General features: G+C 37.4%; 1 protein-coding gene across 5 annotated transcripts in view; it reads right to left on the bottom strand.

The window, feature by feature from the left end:
* SPIRE1 (spire type actin nucleation factor 1) overlaps positions 1 to 19,780 on the bottom strand; it is a 198,704-nt gene that overhangs the window by 82,782 nt on the left and 96,142 nt on the right. For all 5 annotated transcript variants that reach the window (XM_027068416.2, XM_027068417.2, XM_027068418.2 and 2 more), the window contains exon 4: positions 14,976 to 15,101. In XM_027068416.2, the coding sequence (XP_026924217.1) occupies positions 14,976 to 15,101 (126 nt within the window). The remainder of the gene's footprint in view (positions 1 to 14,975; positions 15,102 to 19,780) is intronic.

Here is a 19,780-nt window from a genome sequence, read left to right as displayed (position 1 = left end):
CCAGTTTGTTTTCTGTATTTATAGGTCTGATTCTGCTTTTTATTTACTCATTTGTCTTTTTTTTTTTAAGCTTCCACTTATGAGTGGAATCATACCGTATTTGTCTTTCTCAGTCTGAATTATTTCATTTAACATAATGCCTTCTATGTCCATCCATGTTGTCCCAAATGGCAAGATCTCATTTTTTCTTATGGCTGTGTAATACTCTGTACCTTGACTACTATAAATAATAAACTTGGGTGCATATATCTTTTTGAATTAGTGTTTTCATTAAATACCCAATAATGGAATTACTGGATCATATGGTAACCCTATTTTTTTTTTTTTTTGCAATTCTATTTTTATTTTGAGGAACCTCCATACCGTTTTCCAGAGTGGCTGTACCAGTTTGCATTCCAGCAACCATGCACAGGGGTTCCTTTTTCTCCACATCCTAGCCAACACTTGTTATTTCTTTGGTCTTTTTAATTTTAGCCATTCTGATAGGTGTGGGGTGGTATCTCATTGTGTTTTTGATTTGCATTTCCTTCATGATGAGTGATGCTGAGCATCTTATGTGTCTTCTGGTCACCTATCTGTGTCTTCTTTGGGAAAATGTTTATTCAGGGCCTCTGTCCATTTTTTGAGTTATTTTATTTTTCTGATGTTGAGTTGTGTAAGTTCTTTGTATATTTTGGATATTAACCTTTTATTGGATATATCATTTGCAAATCTCTTCTCCCACTTATAGTATGTTGTCTTTTTGTTTTGCTGATGGTTTTGTTTGCTGTGCAAAAACGTTTTATTTTAATGTAGTTCCAACAATTTATTTTTGCTTTTGTTTCCCTTTCCTTAGGAGACGTATCTAGAAAAATGTGGCTATGGCTGATGTCTGAGAAATTACTGCCTATATTCTCGTCTAAGATTTTATGGTTTGAAGTCTCACATTTAAGTCTTTAATCCATTTTGAGTTTATTTTTGTATATGGTGTAAGAAAGCCATCCAGTTTCATTCTTTTACATATAGCTCTCCAGTTTTCCCAGCAACATTTATTGAAAAGACTATCTTTTCCCCATTGTATATTTTTGCTTCCTTTGTCATAGATTAATTGACCATATAATCCTGAGTTTATTTCTGAGCTCTCTATTCTGTTCCACTGATCTATGTTTTTGGTGCCAGTACCATAGTGTTTTGATTACTACTGTGTACTACATCTTGAAGTCTGGGATTGTGAAACCTCTAGCTTTGCTCTTTCTCAGAATTGCTTTGGCTACTTTGGGTCTTTTGTCATTTCACACAAATTTTAGGATTATTTCTTCAAAAATTAAATACCCAACAGCATTTTCATAGTGATTGCATTGAATCTATAGGTTGCCTTGGGTAATATGAGTATCTTAACAATATTAATTCTTCCAATCCATGAGCATGGAATATCTTTCCAATTGTTTGTGTCATCTTTAATTTTTTTCATCAGTACATTGTAGTTCTTGCAGTACAGGTCTTTCACCCCTTTGGCTAAGTTTATTCCTTGGTATTTTGTTCTTTTTGGTGCAACTGTATTTGGTGCTTTTTAAGTTTCTCTCTACTACTTCATTATTAGTGTATAGAAACACTACTGATTTGTGAATATTAAGTATCTTGCCACCTGAATTTATTACTGCCAGTAGTTTTTATTTATTATTTAAAATTTTTTTAATGTTTATTTATTTTTGAGAGAGATAGAGAGAGAGCACGAGCAGAGGAGGGGTCAGAGAGATGGAGACAGAGAATCTGAAGCAAGCTGTAGGCTCTGAGCTGTCAGCACAGAGTCCAATGCGGAGCTTGAATACACAAACCAAGAGATAATGACCCGAGCCGAAGTCAGATGCTTAACCAACTGAGCCACCCAGGCGTCCCATAAGTAAGCATTTTCTAGGTGAGAGAAGAGGGGGAACAGGAACTTCAGGTAGGTACAGAGTCCCTGGATGCTCAGAGACTACAGGGGAGGTTGCATACAGTGAATGAAGAGCCTGGAGAGGTTAAGATTGAAGCCTGATTCTGAATAGCCCTATGTCATGCCAAGGAGTCTAAACTTTCCACCTACAAGTACCAAGTAGCCAACAAGATCTCTACACAGCGACATAACACTGGGTGGTAGACTGTAGATGAAAAGGGAAATTACATCAGAAGGCTTTCCCATGGCCCAGGCAAGAGATGTCAGACCACTGCATGAAGAAGGCACAAGGCAGTGAGAACATGAAGGAGGCTGTACATTCTGGAGACAAGTCAAGAGTGTCAGGGACCAAGATTCAAGATAGATGGTAAGAAAGAAGATCTACAGTAGCTGAACCACAGATTCTCTAATTCATTCAACACTGATCAAATATTTAGAGGCCCTATTACACTGGGATATAGCAGTGTATCAGAGAGAAAAGGTCTTTGCCCTTCATGAGATTATTTTCTTGTGGTAGATACCAATGAGTAAGAAAAGAGGTCATCAAGACAACTGTGATAACTGTGAGGAAGGAAATAAACAGGGCAACTGATTTTAAAGTAAAAGACTGAGTGTAAGATATAAATATATATCTATATCTATTTATGTATACACACACACACATGAGTGTTTAGGGGCGGTCTAAGGAGATGTCCATTAAGCGCAGGCCTGAAAGATGCAAATGGAAAACCATAATTAAAACAGTGGATGAAGATAGAATTTATGAGTTTAAGATATCAATAAAAAACTAATTAAGCACCACACTTGAGAAGAGATCAAAGATCATTATAATCAGATAATCAGAAGTGACAATCCACACCTGTAGAGGCTGCTTCTGAAGAAATCCAAGATGGCTTAACTATATGAGACATCTTATCCCTTAGAGATCAAAATGTTTGGAATATTCCACTTTAGTTCTAGGATTGTTTATGTGTATGATGCAAGAAAGTGCAAGGGGAGAGAAAATTTTCATCACTTTGAGTACACAATCTCCTAGAAAACAGACACTGACTTTAAAATCTATTTTACATGCCTTCTTATAATAATATGAACGTATAATGTTTCATAAATCTCAATTATTTTTACTGTTCATTAATTTATGCCTAATATTACTGCATTAGGAATTTCTTCTTTATAGGGATTTCTTTATCATTAGATTTTAAAATACAGAATTTTTAGTGGATACTGACATCAATTAATAGTAATGTTGAGTGTTATAGCTCAATATTTATAATATTGAGCTTTCCTCTAAAATCTTCAACAGTGAATTGCCTTCCTATAAAATCCATCTCAAGTTTAAAATATGATGTAAAATAGTATATAATAACTTCATAGCAAATTTTACTAGGCATGCACTTAAAACGTTTATCAGTATACATTTTGCCTATACAACAAGACTTAAAAAAAATGAGAATGAATAAAACAAAGATTTAGCCCAATGAATTGTACTTTCTGCAGCGAAGTTAACGATTACAGGGGCCTTAGCATACCTAATTGCCCTCTCCTCCCTTTCTAAAGATAAATGAACAGAAATCTAGCAAAAGCTATATAACTGATGTCCCATGAATAATGAGTGAAAGAAAATGATTCACCAACAACAAAGGGGCTTTTAAAAATGATCAGCGTCAGGGTGCTTGGGTGGCTCAGTTGGCTGAGCATCTCTTGATTTCCGCTCAGGGCATGCTCTCAGGGTCGTGGGATTGGGCTCTGTGCTGAGCACAGAGCCTGCTGCACATTCTCTCTCTCTCTCTCTCTCTCTCTCGTTCTCTCTCTCTCTCTCTCTCTCTCTCTCTCTCTCTCTCTCCTTCTGCCCCTCTCCCCCACTTGCGCACTCTCTCTCTCACTCTAAAGTTAAAAAATAAAAATAATGACTAGTGTTAATATATTATAAATATAAATTTTAAAATGACTTATTTGCTTGAAAAAAGGATTCTTCTTTCAAAAGAAAGATTGCTTTTATACACTATACTTCTCTGATACCTCAGGTTTTTCTTTTTATACTAAATATAGTAATTAAAGAAATATAGTAAATATTCTATTGTGAAGCAACATATTTACTGTAGATTTGGGGTTGGGGGCAAGCACACTACACACTCTCAACAAGGAGGCAATGATGGTTAGACCATGCTAGGAACATACTGGAATAAAATCAACTGACTTCTAATCTTAAAATGATTTTATTTCAGTCTTCGACATTTCTATCACACTTCTGTCTCTTCCCATTTCACACCTCCATATTATTTCATACCTAAACTTAACATGATACCTTCCTTCCTTCCATCCCATTTGTGTGCGTGTGTGAGACAGACAGACAGACACACACACACACACACAATGTTCTCTCATTTACCCTCTTCTCCCCAGCTCCAAATTTTATTCTCTCTGGCTCCCATAAATTTCTTTCCAATCCTGCTCAGAAGCCTATATCAAAGCATACATCTCCATTTTAGGAACTCTCTTCAACTTTGTTCCAATATAGTCTATCGTATGTGACTATTCTTAGAGGAAACCTTTGAGCATCTTTACGGGGATGAAGATGAGGATGAAGATGGAAACGCTGGTGTCAGAAGTGCTGACAGCTTCTGTGTTAGCCCCCAATCTCTGTAAGCCTTAGTTTGCCAATTTGCAAAGTAAGAGTCACAGGACTGTTCATTAGGATTAAATGGAGTAAGCGACAGAGGGCATTTTATAGCTGTAGGAATAATACAGGAAAGCAGTAGGGATCACAGTTTGAGGAACCGGTAAATAATTTCATTTAACAATAACAACACAGGGACTGATGATCAAACACTACCTAGACAACAATGGAGTAAAGGACACTACCATTAATATAACTTCCTTTTCTACAACAAAAAATTTACATTTGAAACTGCCAAGCTAAATTCTCTACTCTCCAGCACACATGCTCACTGGCCACACTTGCTGGTAGAGTTTGGGTGGTGGTGGGTTACTGGCAATAGGACCTGGGCTGTCTCTTCTTTCATACAACCTGATGCACTAAATGGATTGTTTATCCTGTTCCTTCATCTATAATTACATACAAGGATATCAAATTGCTTATGAGACACAGTAATATGTGCCTACTTTCAAGAATATCAAATTGCTTTTGAGACACAGTAACAGCAGGTCTATCCAAAACTTCTCTATCATTCAGAGAATAACCTTAATGGATCTCATTCATTAAGAAGGAAATCATCACATCATAAAAAGATTAGAATAAAAGTGAGTTTGTATTCCATATAGATGATGAACTACAAAGCTCTGAGCTTTCTAAAGTAAGCCAGGTCTAATAAGCATAATTATGTCATAGAACAACTAGTTAACACTTGGGAACAGGTTAGGGGTTTTACTTATATTTTAATACATTGTCAGTTGAGCATATAAGAAATTTAACATGAAGTATTTTTGGTCTGTGAAATCAGGAACATTATCAGCAACTAAGCTCAAATATTTTTTTTCCCAATGTTTTGATACTACGAATTTACCCTAATTTTACACACACATGCGTGCCCACACACACAGATAAAATGTAATGTGAAACATCACTGATGATCAGATAATCAACTTATTAAATCAGAGGTCATCACTTTGAAAATTCCACTTGATACATACTAACTCACAGGTACAGAAGAAATATTATCTGATTCTTTATACATCCTGATATTTTTTAATGTTTATTCATTTTTGAGAGAGAGAGACAGAAGTGGGTCAGGGAGGGGCAGAGAGAGAGGGAGACACAGAATCCAAAGCAGGTTCCAGGCTTTGAGCTGTCAGCACAGAGCCTGATGTGGGGCTCAAACCCATGAACTGGGAGATCCTGACCTCAGCCGAAGTCAAACACTTAACCAAGTGAGCCACCCAGGCACCCCTGAAATACTGTCTGATTCTTAAATGTATAAGCATACCTCATAGATATTGCGGGTTTGGTTCCAAGCCACCACAATAAAGCAAATACCACAATAATGTGAGTCACGTGAATATTTTTGTTTTCATAGTATATATAAAAAGCTATGTTTACACTATATTTCAGTCTATTAAATGTGCAATAGTAGTAGGTCTATAAAAACAATGTATATAATTTAAAAATATTTTATTGCTGGTGTGCCTAGGTGGTTCCATTGGTGAAGAGTCCAACTTCAGCTCAGGTCATGATCTCACGGTCCATGAGTCTGAGCCCCGCGTCGGGCTGTGTGCTGACAGCTCAGAGCCTGAAGCCTGCCTTTGGATTCTGTGTCTCCCTCTCTCTCTGCCCCAGCCCCACTCATGCTCTGTCTCTCTCTTTCAAAAATAAACAAACATTTAAAAAAATAAAAAAATATTTTTATTGCTAAAAAAATGCTAACCATCATCTGAAGTTTCAGCAAGTTGTAATCTTTTTGCTGGTGGAGGATCCTGCCCTCAATGTTGATGGCTGCTGACTGATCAGGGTGGTAGCTGCTGAAGGTTGGGGTGGCTGTGGCAGTGTCTCTAATATAAAACAACAATGAAGTTTGCTGCATCAACTGACTCTTCCTTTCAGAATTTCTCTGCAGTATGTGATGCTGTTTGATAGTATTTTACCCACAGAACTTCCTCCCAAATTGGAGTCAGTCGTCTCAAACCCAGCCACTGCTTTATCAACTAAGTTATGTCAAAGTCTAAATTCTTTTTGTCATTTCAACAATATTCACAGCATCTTCACCAGGAGTAGATTCCATCTCCAAAAAAACTACTTTCTGGTATTTTAATAGTGTTGTATGCTGACAGGTAGTAACTACACTTGTGGTAAGCACAGCAGAATGTATAGAAATGTTGAATCACTATGTTGTACACCTGAAACTAATGGACCACTGTGTGCCAACTATATGGAAATAAAACAGTTTTTCAAAAACCAATTCCTTTGCTCATCCATAAGAAGCACCTCCTCCCCCATTAAAGTTTTATTGTGGGATTATAGCAATTCAGTCACATTTTCAGGCTCCACTTCCAATTCTAGTTCTCTCTTGTTACAGAGTAACATCTGTAGTTACTTCCTCCACTGAAGTCCTGAACACCTTAAAGTCATCCATCCATGAGGGTTGGAATCCACTTCATCCCATTTCCTGTTAATGTCAATATTTTTACCTCTTCCCATAAATCACAAATGTTTTTAATGTCATCTAGAATGGTGAATACTTTCCAGAATGTTTTCTTTAAATTTTTTTACATGTTTATTTTTCAGAGTGAGAGAGACAGAGCATGAGTGGGGGAGATGCAGAGAGAGAGGGAGACACAGAATCCAAAGCAGGCTCCAGGCTCTGAGCTGTCAGAACAGAGCCTGACACAGGGCTCAAACCCATATACTATCAGATCATGACCTGAGCCAAAGTCGGATGCTCAAAATGACTGAGCCACCCAGGCACCCCCAGAAGGTTTTCAACTGATGTCCAGATCCATCAGAGGCATCACTATCTATTGCAGCTATAGCCTTATGAAATGTATTTCTCAAATAACAAAACTTGTAAGCTGAAATTGCTCGTTGATCCATGAGCTGCAGAATAGATGTTGTGTTAGCAGGCACGAAAACAACACTAATCTCACTGGATATCATCAGAGCTCTTGGGTGGCCAGGTGCATTGTCAGTCAACAGTAATATTTTGAAAGGAATCTCTTTCTTTTTTTCTAGGTCTCAACAATGGACTTAAAATATTTCACCAACCATGTTGTAAACAGACGTGATGTCATCCAGGCTTTGTTATGCCATTTATAGAACACATCAAAGTAGAGTCAGCATAATTCTTAAGAGCCCTAGCATTTTCAGAATGGTCAATGAGCACCGGCTTCAATTTAAAGTCACCAGCTGCATAGCCACAAACAAAAGAGTCAGCTGTCCTTTGAAGCTCTGAAGCCAGGCACTGACTTCTCCTCTCTAGCTGTCTGGCATCTTCTTCTAATAGATGAGAATTACCTTAGTTAGACCTTCTGGATAACCTGCTACAGCTATTATATCAACACTTGCTTCAACTTGTACTTTTACGTTATGAAGACAGCTTCTTTCCTTAAACTTCATGAACTAACCTCTGCTTGTTTCAAACTTTTCTTCTGCATCTTCCTCACCTCTCTCAGCTTCAAAGAACTGGAAAGATTTAGGGTCTCCGGATGAGGCTTTGGCCTAAGGGAACGTTATGACCGTTCTATCGAGACCACTCAAACTTTATCCATATCAGCAATAAGGCTGTTTTGCTTTCTTATTGTTCATGTATTCACTGGAGCAGTACTTCTGATTTCCTTTAAGAACTTTCCCTTTGCATTCACAGCATGGCTAACTGTTTGGCACAAAAGGCCCAGCTTTTAGCCCATCTTGGCTTTCGACATACTTTCCTCACTGAGTTTAATGATTTCTAGCTTTTGATTTAAAGTGAGAGACGTGCAACTCTTCCCTTCACTTGAACAATTTTTTTTAAATATATGAAATTTATTGTCAAATTGGTTTCCATACAACACCCAGCGCTCATCCCAACAGGTGCCCTCCTCAATACCCATCACCCACTCTCCCCTCCCTCCCACCCCCCATCAGCCCTCAGTTTGTTCTCAGTTTTTAAGAGTCTCTTATGCTTTGGCTCTCTCCCACTCTAACCTCTCTCTCTTTTTTTTTTCTTCCCCTCCCCCATGGGTTCCTGTTAAGTTTCTCAGGATCCACATAGGAGTGAACACATATGGTATCTGTCTTTATCTGTATGGCTTACTTAAAGGCCCCTGTACAGTTATTAATTGGCCTAATTTCAACATTTTTGTGTCTCAGGGAATAGGGATGCCCAAGGAGAGGGAGAGAGATGGGGAAACAGGCAGTCAGTGGAGTAGTCAGAACAGACATTTATCAATTAAGTTTGCTGCCTTATATGGGCACAGTTTGTGGTACCCGCGATTACAATAATAGCATTAAAGACCATTGATCATAGATTACCATTAACAAACATGACAGGAATGAAAAAGTCTGAAATATTGCAATAATTACCAAAATGTGACATAGAGACATGAAGTGAGCAAATACTGTTGGAAAAATATCACGGATAGACTTGCTCTGCACTGGGTTGCCACAAACATTTAATTTGTTAAAAGAAAAACAACAACAACAAAAAACAAAAAAACACAGTATCTCTGAAACACAATGAGGTATGCCTGTCTGTATAAAGTACTTTAAGATCTTTAGAAAAAATATTCAAATTAGCAGACTATTTTATTACTAGTGTGAATTTAGTACTCTTGAGAAAAGGTTAAAATGACTATCATACATACATGAACATATATGAAAATATTCATAATTTCAAGAAAGCAGCACACATTGCAGAGGAAAAACAAATCCACTTGGACCATGTTAAGACTTTACTTCTAAAACCTCAGTGTTGACAAGCAATTTATGTAACATAAAATCTGTAATTAAATGGTACAGAATGTTCTTAAGTTCAGGATTTCCACATATTCTATAGCTTGTCCTATCAAGATTCATTATTAAATGAAATTTTATGTATAAATTTAAAGAACAGCAAGAGCACTCTAAGACCTCATCTATATTCCCATAAAAGTTCTCCTTTTACTAGAAATACTTTGGCCAAAAGGTTTCTAATCATCACAAATGCTTTCAAAACTGACTTCTTTCAACAAGTTGAAAACCTCTGCAGTTCTAGGAAACACAGATATAATGTATAAATTGTTTCAGTTCAACAAGTATTTCTGGACTGTTTCCTATGTGCATATACTACATTAAGAGTCATTGGCATAAAGATGATTTGAAACACAGTCATTTATCTCAAGAAGGATCTGGTCCAGCTGTGGAGAAAAAAAACACAAAGACGTAAGCAAATAACTACTATAGAGTATGAGAAGTGCATGACTGAAAGATGAATAAGATACAGAGATAGTGGAGGGCATAAAACTCTGTTGGGCTGGAGGGAGGTCATGAATATTTCACAAAGAAGGCAATATGGAAGCAGGGTTTAGATGGATAAATAGGAGTTCACCAGGCAGACAATGGGAGAAGAGAATTCCAGGCAGAAAGAACAGAATGTGCAAAGGACACAGACCTACAATAGCATGACATATTCAGAAACTATAAGTAATTTTGATTGGATACTGTTAAAAAGGACAATAAAAACATAAGGAGGGGAAACACCATGAAGGGCCCTGTGTGCAATAGAAAAGTTTTAATTTTACTCTATAGTTGATGGGGAACCATATTAATCAGGGAAGCAACACGGTTCTTTTCAGCTACCAGGGGTCTTAAGGTCAGGTAGAATGAACTGAACTGAAAGTACCAATCAAGCCTTAATTCACTGGATGCAACAGTGCAAACAAGAGGCCAAAAAGGATGTTTTGCTCCTCTTGTTCTATATTTCCCCCCACAGAATGACACTGGGCAAAAGTTAGGTGATGTTCAGGCAAGTGGGGAAAAATCCCCTCACTGCTGAGGAGTACTGGACAAAAGGCTCCAGCCATTTTATGGACCAGGGGCTGGTGGGAGGTAAAGAAGGAAGGGCAGAAGTGGAAAGTTATGAGCCAGAGTGGAGGAAAGCATGTCAGCCAAGGCCCTGGTGAAGGTGCCTGGGCTAGGGATGCAGATGTGTGAATGAACATGGCTGACCCAGTGGGGATGCTCACTGTTCTTGCCACTCCCTCCAGAAAACCAGTGTGCAGAATCCTGGCTATGCACCAAGTCATGTGTGGGAGGGCACCTTCCCCTATTGGGATTTGCCAGGGAAAACCAGCCTAGGGTCAGGCCTGAAAGATCACATACCTGTGGACTGGACTCCTCAGGTCAGATCTGTGATCTACAAAAATCATTCACAGACAATGTGAAAGATGAACTTGACGAAGAGGATTCACGGTGACAAGGGGACTGGTGGGAGGTTAGTGCAACAATCCGGTTTGGACATGTGACCTGAACTCCTGTTAAAGTGACTGAACCTAGTTCACGCAGGAAAGGACATACATCCAGGAAGGGCTAATAAACTGGAAGAAAAATGGGGGAGTCGAGAGATTTTAAGATGAGCTCAGGTGGCAATGAGGGAAAGCTCAAAAAGCAGAAGTTACAGTTAGGAAGTGGGGGATAAGAGTCCATGATTTCTAAGGTGGAATGATTATAGGTGGTTCTGAGGCCAGAAGTGTGTTCAGGTAAGCTAAGCAGAGTAGTGAAGTAGAGGGGAAGTCAAGGACACAGAGCTAGAGTTTCTTTTTATCAAAGAACGCACACAAGATGGTGGCAGATGACAGTGACAATGGGTTTAAGAATAACAGAACCTGGGGTATCTGGGTGGCTCAGTCAGTTGAGCACTGGACTCTTAACTTCGGCTCAGGTCGTGATCTTGGGGAGCATGAGTTTGAGCCCTGCAATGGGCTCCATACAGTCAGCGCGGAGCCTGCTTAGGATTCTCCTTCTCTCTCTCTCTCTGTCCCTCTCCTGCTCACACATTCTCTCTTTCTCCTTCAAAATAAATAAATAAACTTAAAAAAAAAAAAAAGAAAAGAAGAACAGAAGTAGATGGCATGAGCTTTCTGTGCAAGTTAAGAACAGCAGTTGTTTGGAAACAGCAGAGCAGAGACGGAGTATTACTAACTCACAAGGCACAGATATACAAAGTTATGCAGGAAAGAACAGCTTTCAGAAAGGGGGAAGTAGCAGAAAGGACTACCCTCAGATGAGCAAGCCTGAGAAGAGCCTGAGGGCTCTGAGGAGTTCTCTCTAAAAATGGAGCAGTTTCCAGAGAAAAATGGAAAGGGGCAAGAGAGATCAACAAAGAGGGGAAACAGAGTAAGAGATGAGAAAACAGGCCAGAACTGATATTTACAAAGACCTAAATCTGGGGTGGTGCCAGACGGTGACGTGGTGAGGTGGGGCTGGAACTCCAGGGTCCCCGGCCTTGGTCTGGCTGGTCTCTGTGGGCACTGCCACACAGCGACTAACCACTTGTATTTTACTCTGCTTGTGAGATTTTTATTTAAATAAATTTTGATAATGTTTAAATTTCCTGGAGTGTGTTTGACAAAGCAAAGTTCTAATGAAGAGCAAAAAATATCTTTTTTTTTTTTTTAGCTCACATTGTAATGGAGTAGAAAAAATAATATAAGAATAAGAAAAACTTATTAATACATTTCTTTAAGCTCAGAAACGGTTCCTGAGAATGTGTGGGTTGGAAGAACTTTAACAGTACATTTAATTTACGCTAACCCCACAGGACTATACTTACACCCTAAAAGTAATACTTGTTCTCTGGAGAAGGTAATCTCAAACTTAACAAACTGGGGAAGATAATTACAAGCTTAAAAAGTAATCTTTTCTACTACGTAATAAACCTTAATTGAGAATGTACTTTCGGATGTTTACTCTGAAACTTTTAAACGGATCTTACATCCTCTGGTTCTATCCAGGAGGAAAAGCTAGCCCATGATGCATTTTTAATTATTCTTCAAATAACACATAGTTATTTTTCCGCCTTTTCCACCCCACTGAAGACTTTCTTCTTGGTCTAACTCTATAAAATCCTAAAAAAAATAAACAGGTTTTCACTGGCCTGTAACAAAAAGACAGACTGTAAGCAGTATCCTGGCTAGGACAGAAGAGGAATGCTTAGAGCTCTTATTCAGACATAAACAATGGATTTATTTAAGGTGGTTTATTAAGGATGACACATCTGTCACTTATTACCAGAACTAATTAGTCTTATAAGTCTAGTATAGGTTAAAATTTTCCTTCCACTCTTACATATGCCATTTGTATCCCTCCCCAAACTGTGTGTCATCATAAGTTTTAAACTAGTGCTTCACATAAACTCTGTACTTTAGTCATAAAAGAAATGATACCCACCACCTATCATGTACTGAGCTCTTACTGTGTGCCAGATGCTGCTCTGCTTTATATAGAGCTCATGAATCTTCACAACCATCTGTGTGAGGTACACTATGGTGATTCAGCTCGTAAATAAATTAAAATGGTTCATTTGGACTCTACACATAACATTTTAAGTCACAGTGATGAATAATAATGTAAGAAAAGAGCTAAAATGAGATCATCAATTATATGAATATTAATTCCAACTACCTCCATTAGATATTTATCCAAATCCACTATAAAATAGTCCAATTATCAAATGTGTAGCCTACTTCCTGAGTCCTTATCCCTTCCTGAAACAGGTACCGCATCTTTTAAAATGGAAAAAGAGTGGCAGAAAGATAGTGAAAAGCAAGTCATATGGGAAATTGAACATTTCTCATTTGTAAGGAAGCTTTATGAAAATCTTTGCTTAGAGACACCTGGGTGGAGCAGTTGGTTAAGCATCTAACTCTTGATCTTGGCTCAGGTCATGGTCTCACAGTTTGTGAGTTCGAGTCCCGCATCGGGCTCTGCACTGATGTTGCAGAGCCTGCTTGGGGTCTGTCTCTACTTCTCTCTGACCCTCTCCCACTTGTGCTCTCCCTCTCTTTCTCAAAATAAATAAACTTAAAAAAAATAATTAAAAAAAATCTTTGCTTAATAAAATGGATTCATACACTTGCATTTAAAAAAACAGATTCTTTTAAAAAGAAAGAACAGATTTAATTTTATTTAAAAAAAATTTTTTTTAAGGTTTATTCATTTTTTTGAGACAGAGACAGAGCATGGGGGGTGGGGGGCGGGTAGAGAGAGAGGGAGACAGAGAACCCAAGGCAGGCTCTAGGCTCTGAGCTGTCAGCACAGAGTCTGATGTGGGGCTCGAACCCACGAACTGTGAGATCACGACCTGAGCTGAAGTTGGACGTTCAACCAACTGAGCCACCCAGATGCCCCAGAACAGATTTAATTTTAAACAAAATCAGATATGAAAGAGAAGAAATAACAACTTGACACCACAGAAATACAAAGGATAAAAGAATATTATCAAAAATTATATGCCAACAAATTGGACAACCTAGAAGAAATGGATAAATTCCTAGAAATATACAACCTTCCAAAACTGAATTAGGAAGACATCTGTGAACAGATGAATTATCACTAATGAAATTGAATAAGTTATCAAAAAACTCCCAACAAACAAAAATCCAGGACCAGAGAGCTTCATAAGTAAATTCTACCAAACATGTAAAGAAGAATTAATACCTATTCTTCTCAAACTATTCCAAAAAATAAAAGAAAACTTCCAGATTCATTCTATGAGGTCAGCATTACCCTGATACCAAAACCAGATAAAGACAGCACAAAAAAAAAAAAAAGAACTACAGGCCAGTATCTCTGATGAACATAGATGCAAAACTCCTTAACAAATACTAGCAAACTGAATCCAACACTACATTTAAAAAGTCATTCACCACGATGAAGTAGGATTTATTCCTGGGATGCAAAAAAGTAGTTCAATATTCACAAATCAATCAACATAATAAATCACATCAATAAGAAAAACGATAAAAAAACATATGATCATTTTAATAGATGCATAAAAAGCATCTGACCAACACAACATCCTTTCATGATAAAAATCCTCAACAAAGTACATTCAGAGGGAATACACCTCAACATAATAAAGGCCATACATGAAAAACCCACAGATAATATCATACTCAATACTGAAAAACTAATAGCTTTCCCCTAAGAGCAGGAACAACACAAGGATGTCCACTTTCACCACTTTTATTCAACATAGTACTGTAAGTCCTAGCCACAGCAATCTGACAAGAAAAAGAAATAAAAGGCATCCAAATGAGCAAGGAAGAAGTAAAACTCACTATTTGCACATAGCATGATACTATTTCTAGAAAACCCTAAAGATTACACCCCAAAACTACCAGAACTGAAAATGAATTCAGTAAGGTCACGGAATATAAAATCAATGCACTTCTATACACTAATAAGCATCAGAAAGAGAAATTAAGAAAATAACCCCACTTACAATTGCACCAAAAATAATAAAATACCTAGGAATAAACATCATATTACCATCATAAGGATGGTAAGAAATATTTTAAATAATATGACAGACAGTGTTGAAAAGTCAAGTTAATTTTCCACAATACCAATAAGTATGAAAGCAGTAGTACTCACCTCCTTTGCACTCTTAATTTTAGTCAGAAATGTATGCAGCTCCATTGTTTCTGCAAACAGTGCACGACATACTGCCTGATAATGATTTGGTGCCTCTGATTCAGTTGGCAGATGAGCAGCACATAACTACAGAAGAAGAAAATAAAACAATAGGGCTCATTTATTATTTTGGGTTTTTGGTACCTAAAAGACAGACATACCCAGTATATTCCTATTTTTACATCAGACAGTAAGGCAATCCCCATCATCCAAAGCCTAATGCATCACCAAATCATCAGTAAAATTATATGGAAAAAGTGGTCCACTAACAAACGGTCAATAGTACAGATGAGCTTAGTAAAATTAGTTAGCTTCTATTTGAAAATGATAGAACATATATAAAAGTTTTGGTTGGAAGTAGAAAGGGAACTACCATTTACTGAGTGCTAATCATAATGCAGCTATTTTAATAGCTGTCATTTATTTTTTACCATGCCAGACACTATATTTGACATGTCATATACACAGCATAATATCATTTACTCTTCAGTGTAGCCCGGAATTATCTCCATTTTACAGCAAAGGAAACTAAAGCTAAGAGGACTCAAGTGACTTGTCCACAGTCAGAAGTTGACATGACGGAGAAGAATTAAACATAGTTTTATGGGTTTCTGAAGCCCAGGCTCATCCCAATACATGCTGAATTGTGTAATGCAATAAAAAGACTGTTGGGATGACATGTGGACCACAGGGAAGACGCTCCATCAGTAAATGGAGAGTGCAGCAAAGAGAGCAGAGGGCAGAATAAGTCTGCTGGCCGTATCTCCAGTCTCGATGTCTTTTACCATACATAGTCCATAATCCCCCCAAAACTACCAGTGGGTAAAAGATGCATAACAATTTAGAAAACTCAAACGCCATTTAATATATTAGATTGGAAAGATATCCTATCAAGGGTCTAGTGCATGGGAATAATTTTGCTTTTTTGTAAAGTAATAATTTTGTAACCATGTACTATAGTTATGTTTTAAGGGACTTCATTTTCTTCAAAAAGATGTAGGTTCTCCCTTAATTCTTTACTATATTCAGTAAATTTGACATTAATACAATTACTGAAAATATACATTTTATTGTATTTTTTTTTAATTTTTTTTTTCAACGTTTATTTATTTTTGGGACAGAGAGAGACAGAGCATGAACGGGGGAGGGGCAGAGAGAGAGGGAGACACAGAATCGGAAACAGGCTCCAGGCTCTGAGCCATGAGCCCAGAGCCTGACGCGGGGCTCGAACCCACGGACCGCGAGATCGTGACCTGGCTGAAGTCGGACGCTTAACCGACTGCGCCACCCAGGCGCCCCCACATTTTATTGTATTTTAATAATTTCTATCCATTGGAGAATAAAAGATGGCTTTGTAGATTATACTATCCTTCATAATGTGCCTTCTGCTATTTTCATTTGTAGTAAGTATCACATGTCATTTATTAGATTACTATCTTTAATAAAGTATATTCTTCTCAAGAAAAATACCTTGGGTTTCAGTAAGAAATTTTCCCCACAGTACCCAAAAGGAGGCTAAGAATTGATTTATCAGAAAGCACAAAAAACAAAAATCTCACAAGCTATACAATGGAATATTAGTCATAAAAAAGAATGAAATCTTGCCATTTGTAACAACATGGATGGTTCTAGAGAGTATTATGCTAAATGAAATAAGTCAGTCAAAGACAAATACCATAAGATTTCACTCATATGTGGAATTTAAAAACAAACAGATGAGCAAAGGCAGGGGGAGATAAACCATGGAACAGACTCTTAACTACAGAACAAACTGACGGTTACCAGAGGGAAGGTAGGGGGAAGGATGGATGAAATACGTGATGGGGATTAAGGAGTGTACCTCTAATGAGCAGCAGGTGATATATGGAAGTGTTCAATCACTATGCTGTACACCCAAAACTAACGTTGCATTGCACATTAACTAACGGGAATTTAAATTAAAACTTTAAAAAAACTCACAAGCTTGTTTTTCACAGAGCTACCAATGAACAGAGTATTTTTCTACATACTTACTTTTATACACAGAAGACAGCTTCCCATATACAATTTTATATCCAAGGTAATGAAAAGCAACTGCTAAGAGTTTCATGTTCATCTAACCAATCCCATAATTTTACATTCTAATTACATGGTGTGAAATACGGCATAATATTTTCGACTATAATTCCCAGTAAGAAATATATTTTATACAAGGACTCAAATACATACATACATCTATGTTTTATACACGAAAATTTCACAAAACAAAACTTACACACTAAATCGATTTCATGCTCCACTAATAGGCTGTGACCAGCAACTTGAAAAAACACCAGTATAAAAGTAATAACTAGGTCTAAAAATGTTTTTTAATGCATATGACATAATCATATATATATGATATATGACATAGAATCATATATATATATGATCCAAAGGAATTCACAAATAACTATTGGAGCTAATAAGCAATTTCAGCAAAGTTGTGGGATACACGATCAACACACACATACAAAGGTATATGTCTATATCAATGAACAAACAAAAAATGGTTCGCCTCCCTCTCTGTTTGAAACTATTTTTCCACTTCCCTTCTCCCATGGTCTTCTGTTAAGTTTCTCAAGATCCACCTATGGGTGAAAACATGATATCTTTCTCTGACTGACTTATTTCACTTAGCATAATACCCTCTAGTTCCATCCACATTGTTGCAAATGGCAGGATTTCATTCTTTCTCATTGCTAAGTAGTATTCCATTGTATATATAAAGCACATCTTCTTTATCCATTTATCAATTGATGGACATTTGGGCTCTTTCCATGATTTGGCTATTATTGAAAGCACTGTTATAAACATTGGGGTACAAGTGCCCCTATGAATCAGCACTCCTGTATCTTTTGGATAAATTCCTAGTAGTGTTGTTGCTGAGTCATAGGGTAGTTGAGAGTTGATGGGGGAGGGAATGTAGGGGAGAGAGGAAAATGGGTATGGGCATTGAGGAGGGCACTTGGGATGAGCACTGGGTGTTGTATGTAAGCGATAATCACAGGAATCTACTCCCGAAACCAAGAGCACACTGTATACAACATATGTTACCTGACCTGACAACAAATTATATTAAAAATAGAAAAATGCACAAACTACTCATCTAAATGTTAAAAAAAAGAAAATGAAGTTAAGAAAGCAATTCCATTTATAAAAGTATTAACAAATGCTAAGGAATAAATTTAACTAAGGAGGTACAAGACTTACACACTGAAAACTAAAAATATTGCTGAAAGACTCAAATATATGGAAAGACATCCTACATTTCATGGGTTTGAAGACAATATTGTTAAGATGGCAATAATTACACAAAGTGATCTAGAGACTGAATGCAATCCCTAACTAAATCCTCATGGCTTTTTTTGAAGAAACAGAAAAGCTGATCCTAAAATTCATATGGAATTGCAAGGGGCCCCAAATAGCAAAGACAATCTTCAAAACAACAAAATTGAAAGGCTCATACTTCTTATTTCAAAACTACAAATTACTGTAATCAAATCAGTGTGGTATATAGGGAAAGACCTATAGATTAGTGGAATACAACTAAGAGTCCAGAAATAAACCCATATATCTTTGGTTGATTAATTTCTGACAAAAGTGCCCAGACCATTAAATTAGGAAAGAACAGTCTCTTCAACAAATGATGCTGAGAAAACTGGATAGTCACATGCAAAAACACAAAAACAAAACAACAAAAAAAATTAAAAAATAAAAAAATGAAGTTGTACCCCTATCTTATACCATTTATAAAAATTAACTCAAAGTGGATCAGACACTTAAATTTAACACCCCAAAATATAAAACTCTTAATGTTTTGGGGCGCCTGGGTGGCTCAGTCGGTTGACCGTCCGACTTCAGCTCAGGTCACGATCTCGTGGTTTGTGGGTTTGAGCCCCGTGTCGAGCTCTGTGCTGACAGCTCAGAGCCTGGAGCCTGCTTAGGATTCTGTGTCTCCTTCTCTCTCTGCCCCTCCCCCACTTGTGCTCTATCTCTTTCTGTCTCTCAAAAGTAAATAAATGTAAAACTCTTAATGTTTATTTATTTTTGAGAGAGAGAGACAGAGACAGACAGAGTGCAAGCTAGGGAGGGGCAGAGAGAGAGGGAGACACAGAATCTGAAGCAGGCTCCAGGCTCTGAGCTGTCAGCACAGAGCCCAATGCAGGGCTCGAACTCATGAACTGTGAGATCACGACCTGAGCTGAAGTCAGATGCTTAACCGACTGAGCCACCCAGGCAGCCCCAAAATATAAAACTCTTAGAAGACAACACAGGAAGGGATAAACCTTCACGTTCATAGATTTGGTAATGATTTTTTAGATATGACACCAAAGGCATAAGCAACAACAATATGGATAAATTAGACTTTATCAAAGTTAAAAGATTTTGTACATCGAAGAACACTTTCAAGAGACCCACAGCACAGAAGAAAATATTTGCAAATCACATATCTGATAAGGGCCTGCTCTGCAGAATATATAAAGAACTCTTAAACACAATGAAAAAGACAACCCAATGTAAAAACTGACTTGAACAGACATTTTTCCAAAGAAAATATACAACTGATCAAAAAGCACAGAAAAGGATGCTCAACATCATTAGTTATTAGGGAAATGTAAATCAAAACCACAATGAGATACTACTCAGACCCAGTAGGATAGCTATAAAAGCAAACAAACCAAAAATGGAAAATAATTGTTGATGAGAATGTGATGAAATTAGAACCCTTATGTATTGCTGGTAGA

The sequence above is a fragment of the Acinonyx jubatus genome, chromosome D3, assembly GCF_027475565.1.
Source record: "Acinonyx jubatus isolate Ajub_Pintada_27869175 chromosome D3, VMU_Ajub_asm_v1.0, whole genome shotgun sequence".
In the NCBI taxonomy this organism is placed as follows: Eukaryota; Metazoa; Chordata; class Mammalia; order Carnivora; family Felidae; genus Acinonyx; species Acinonyx jubatus.
The sequence above is the reverse complement of the archived record's forward strand: the minus strand, read 5'-3'. Positions and strand labels throughout refer to the sequence as shown.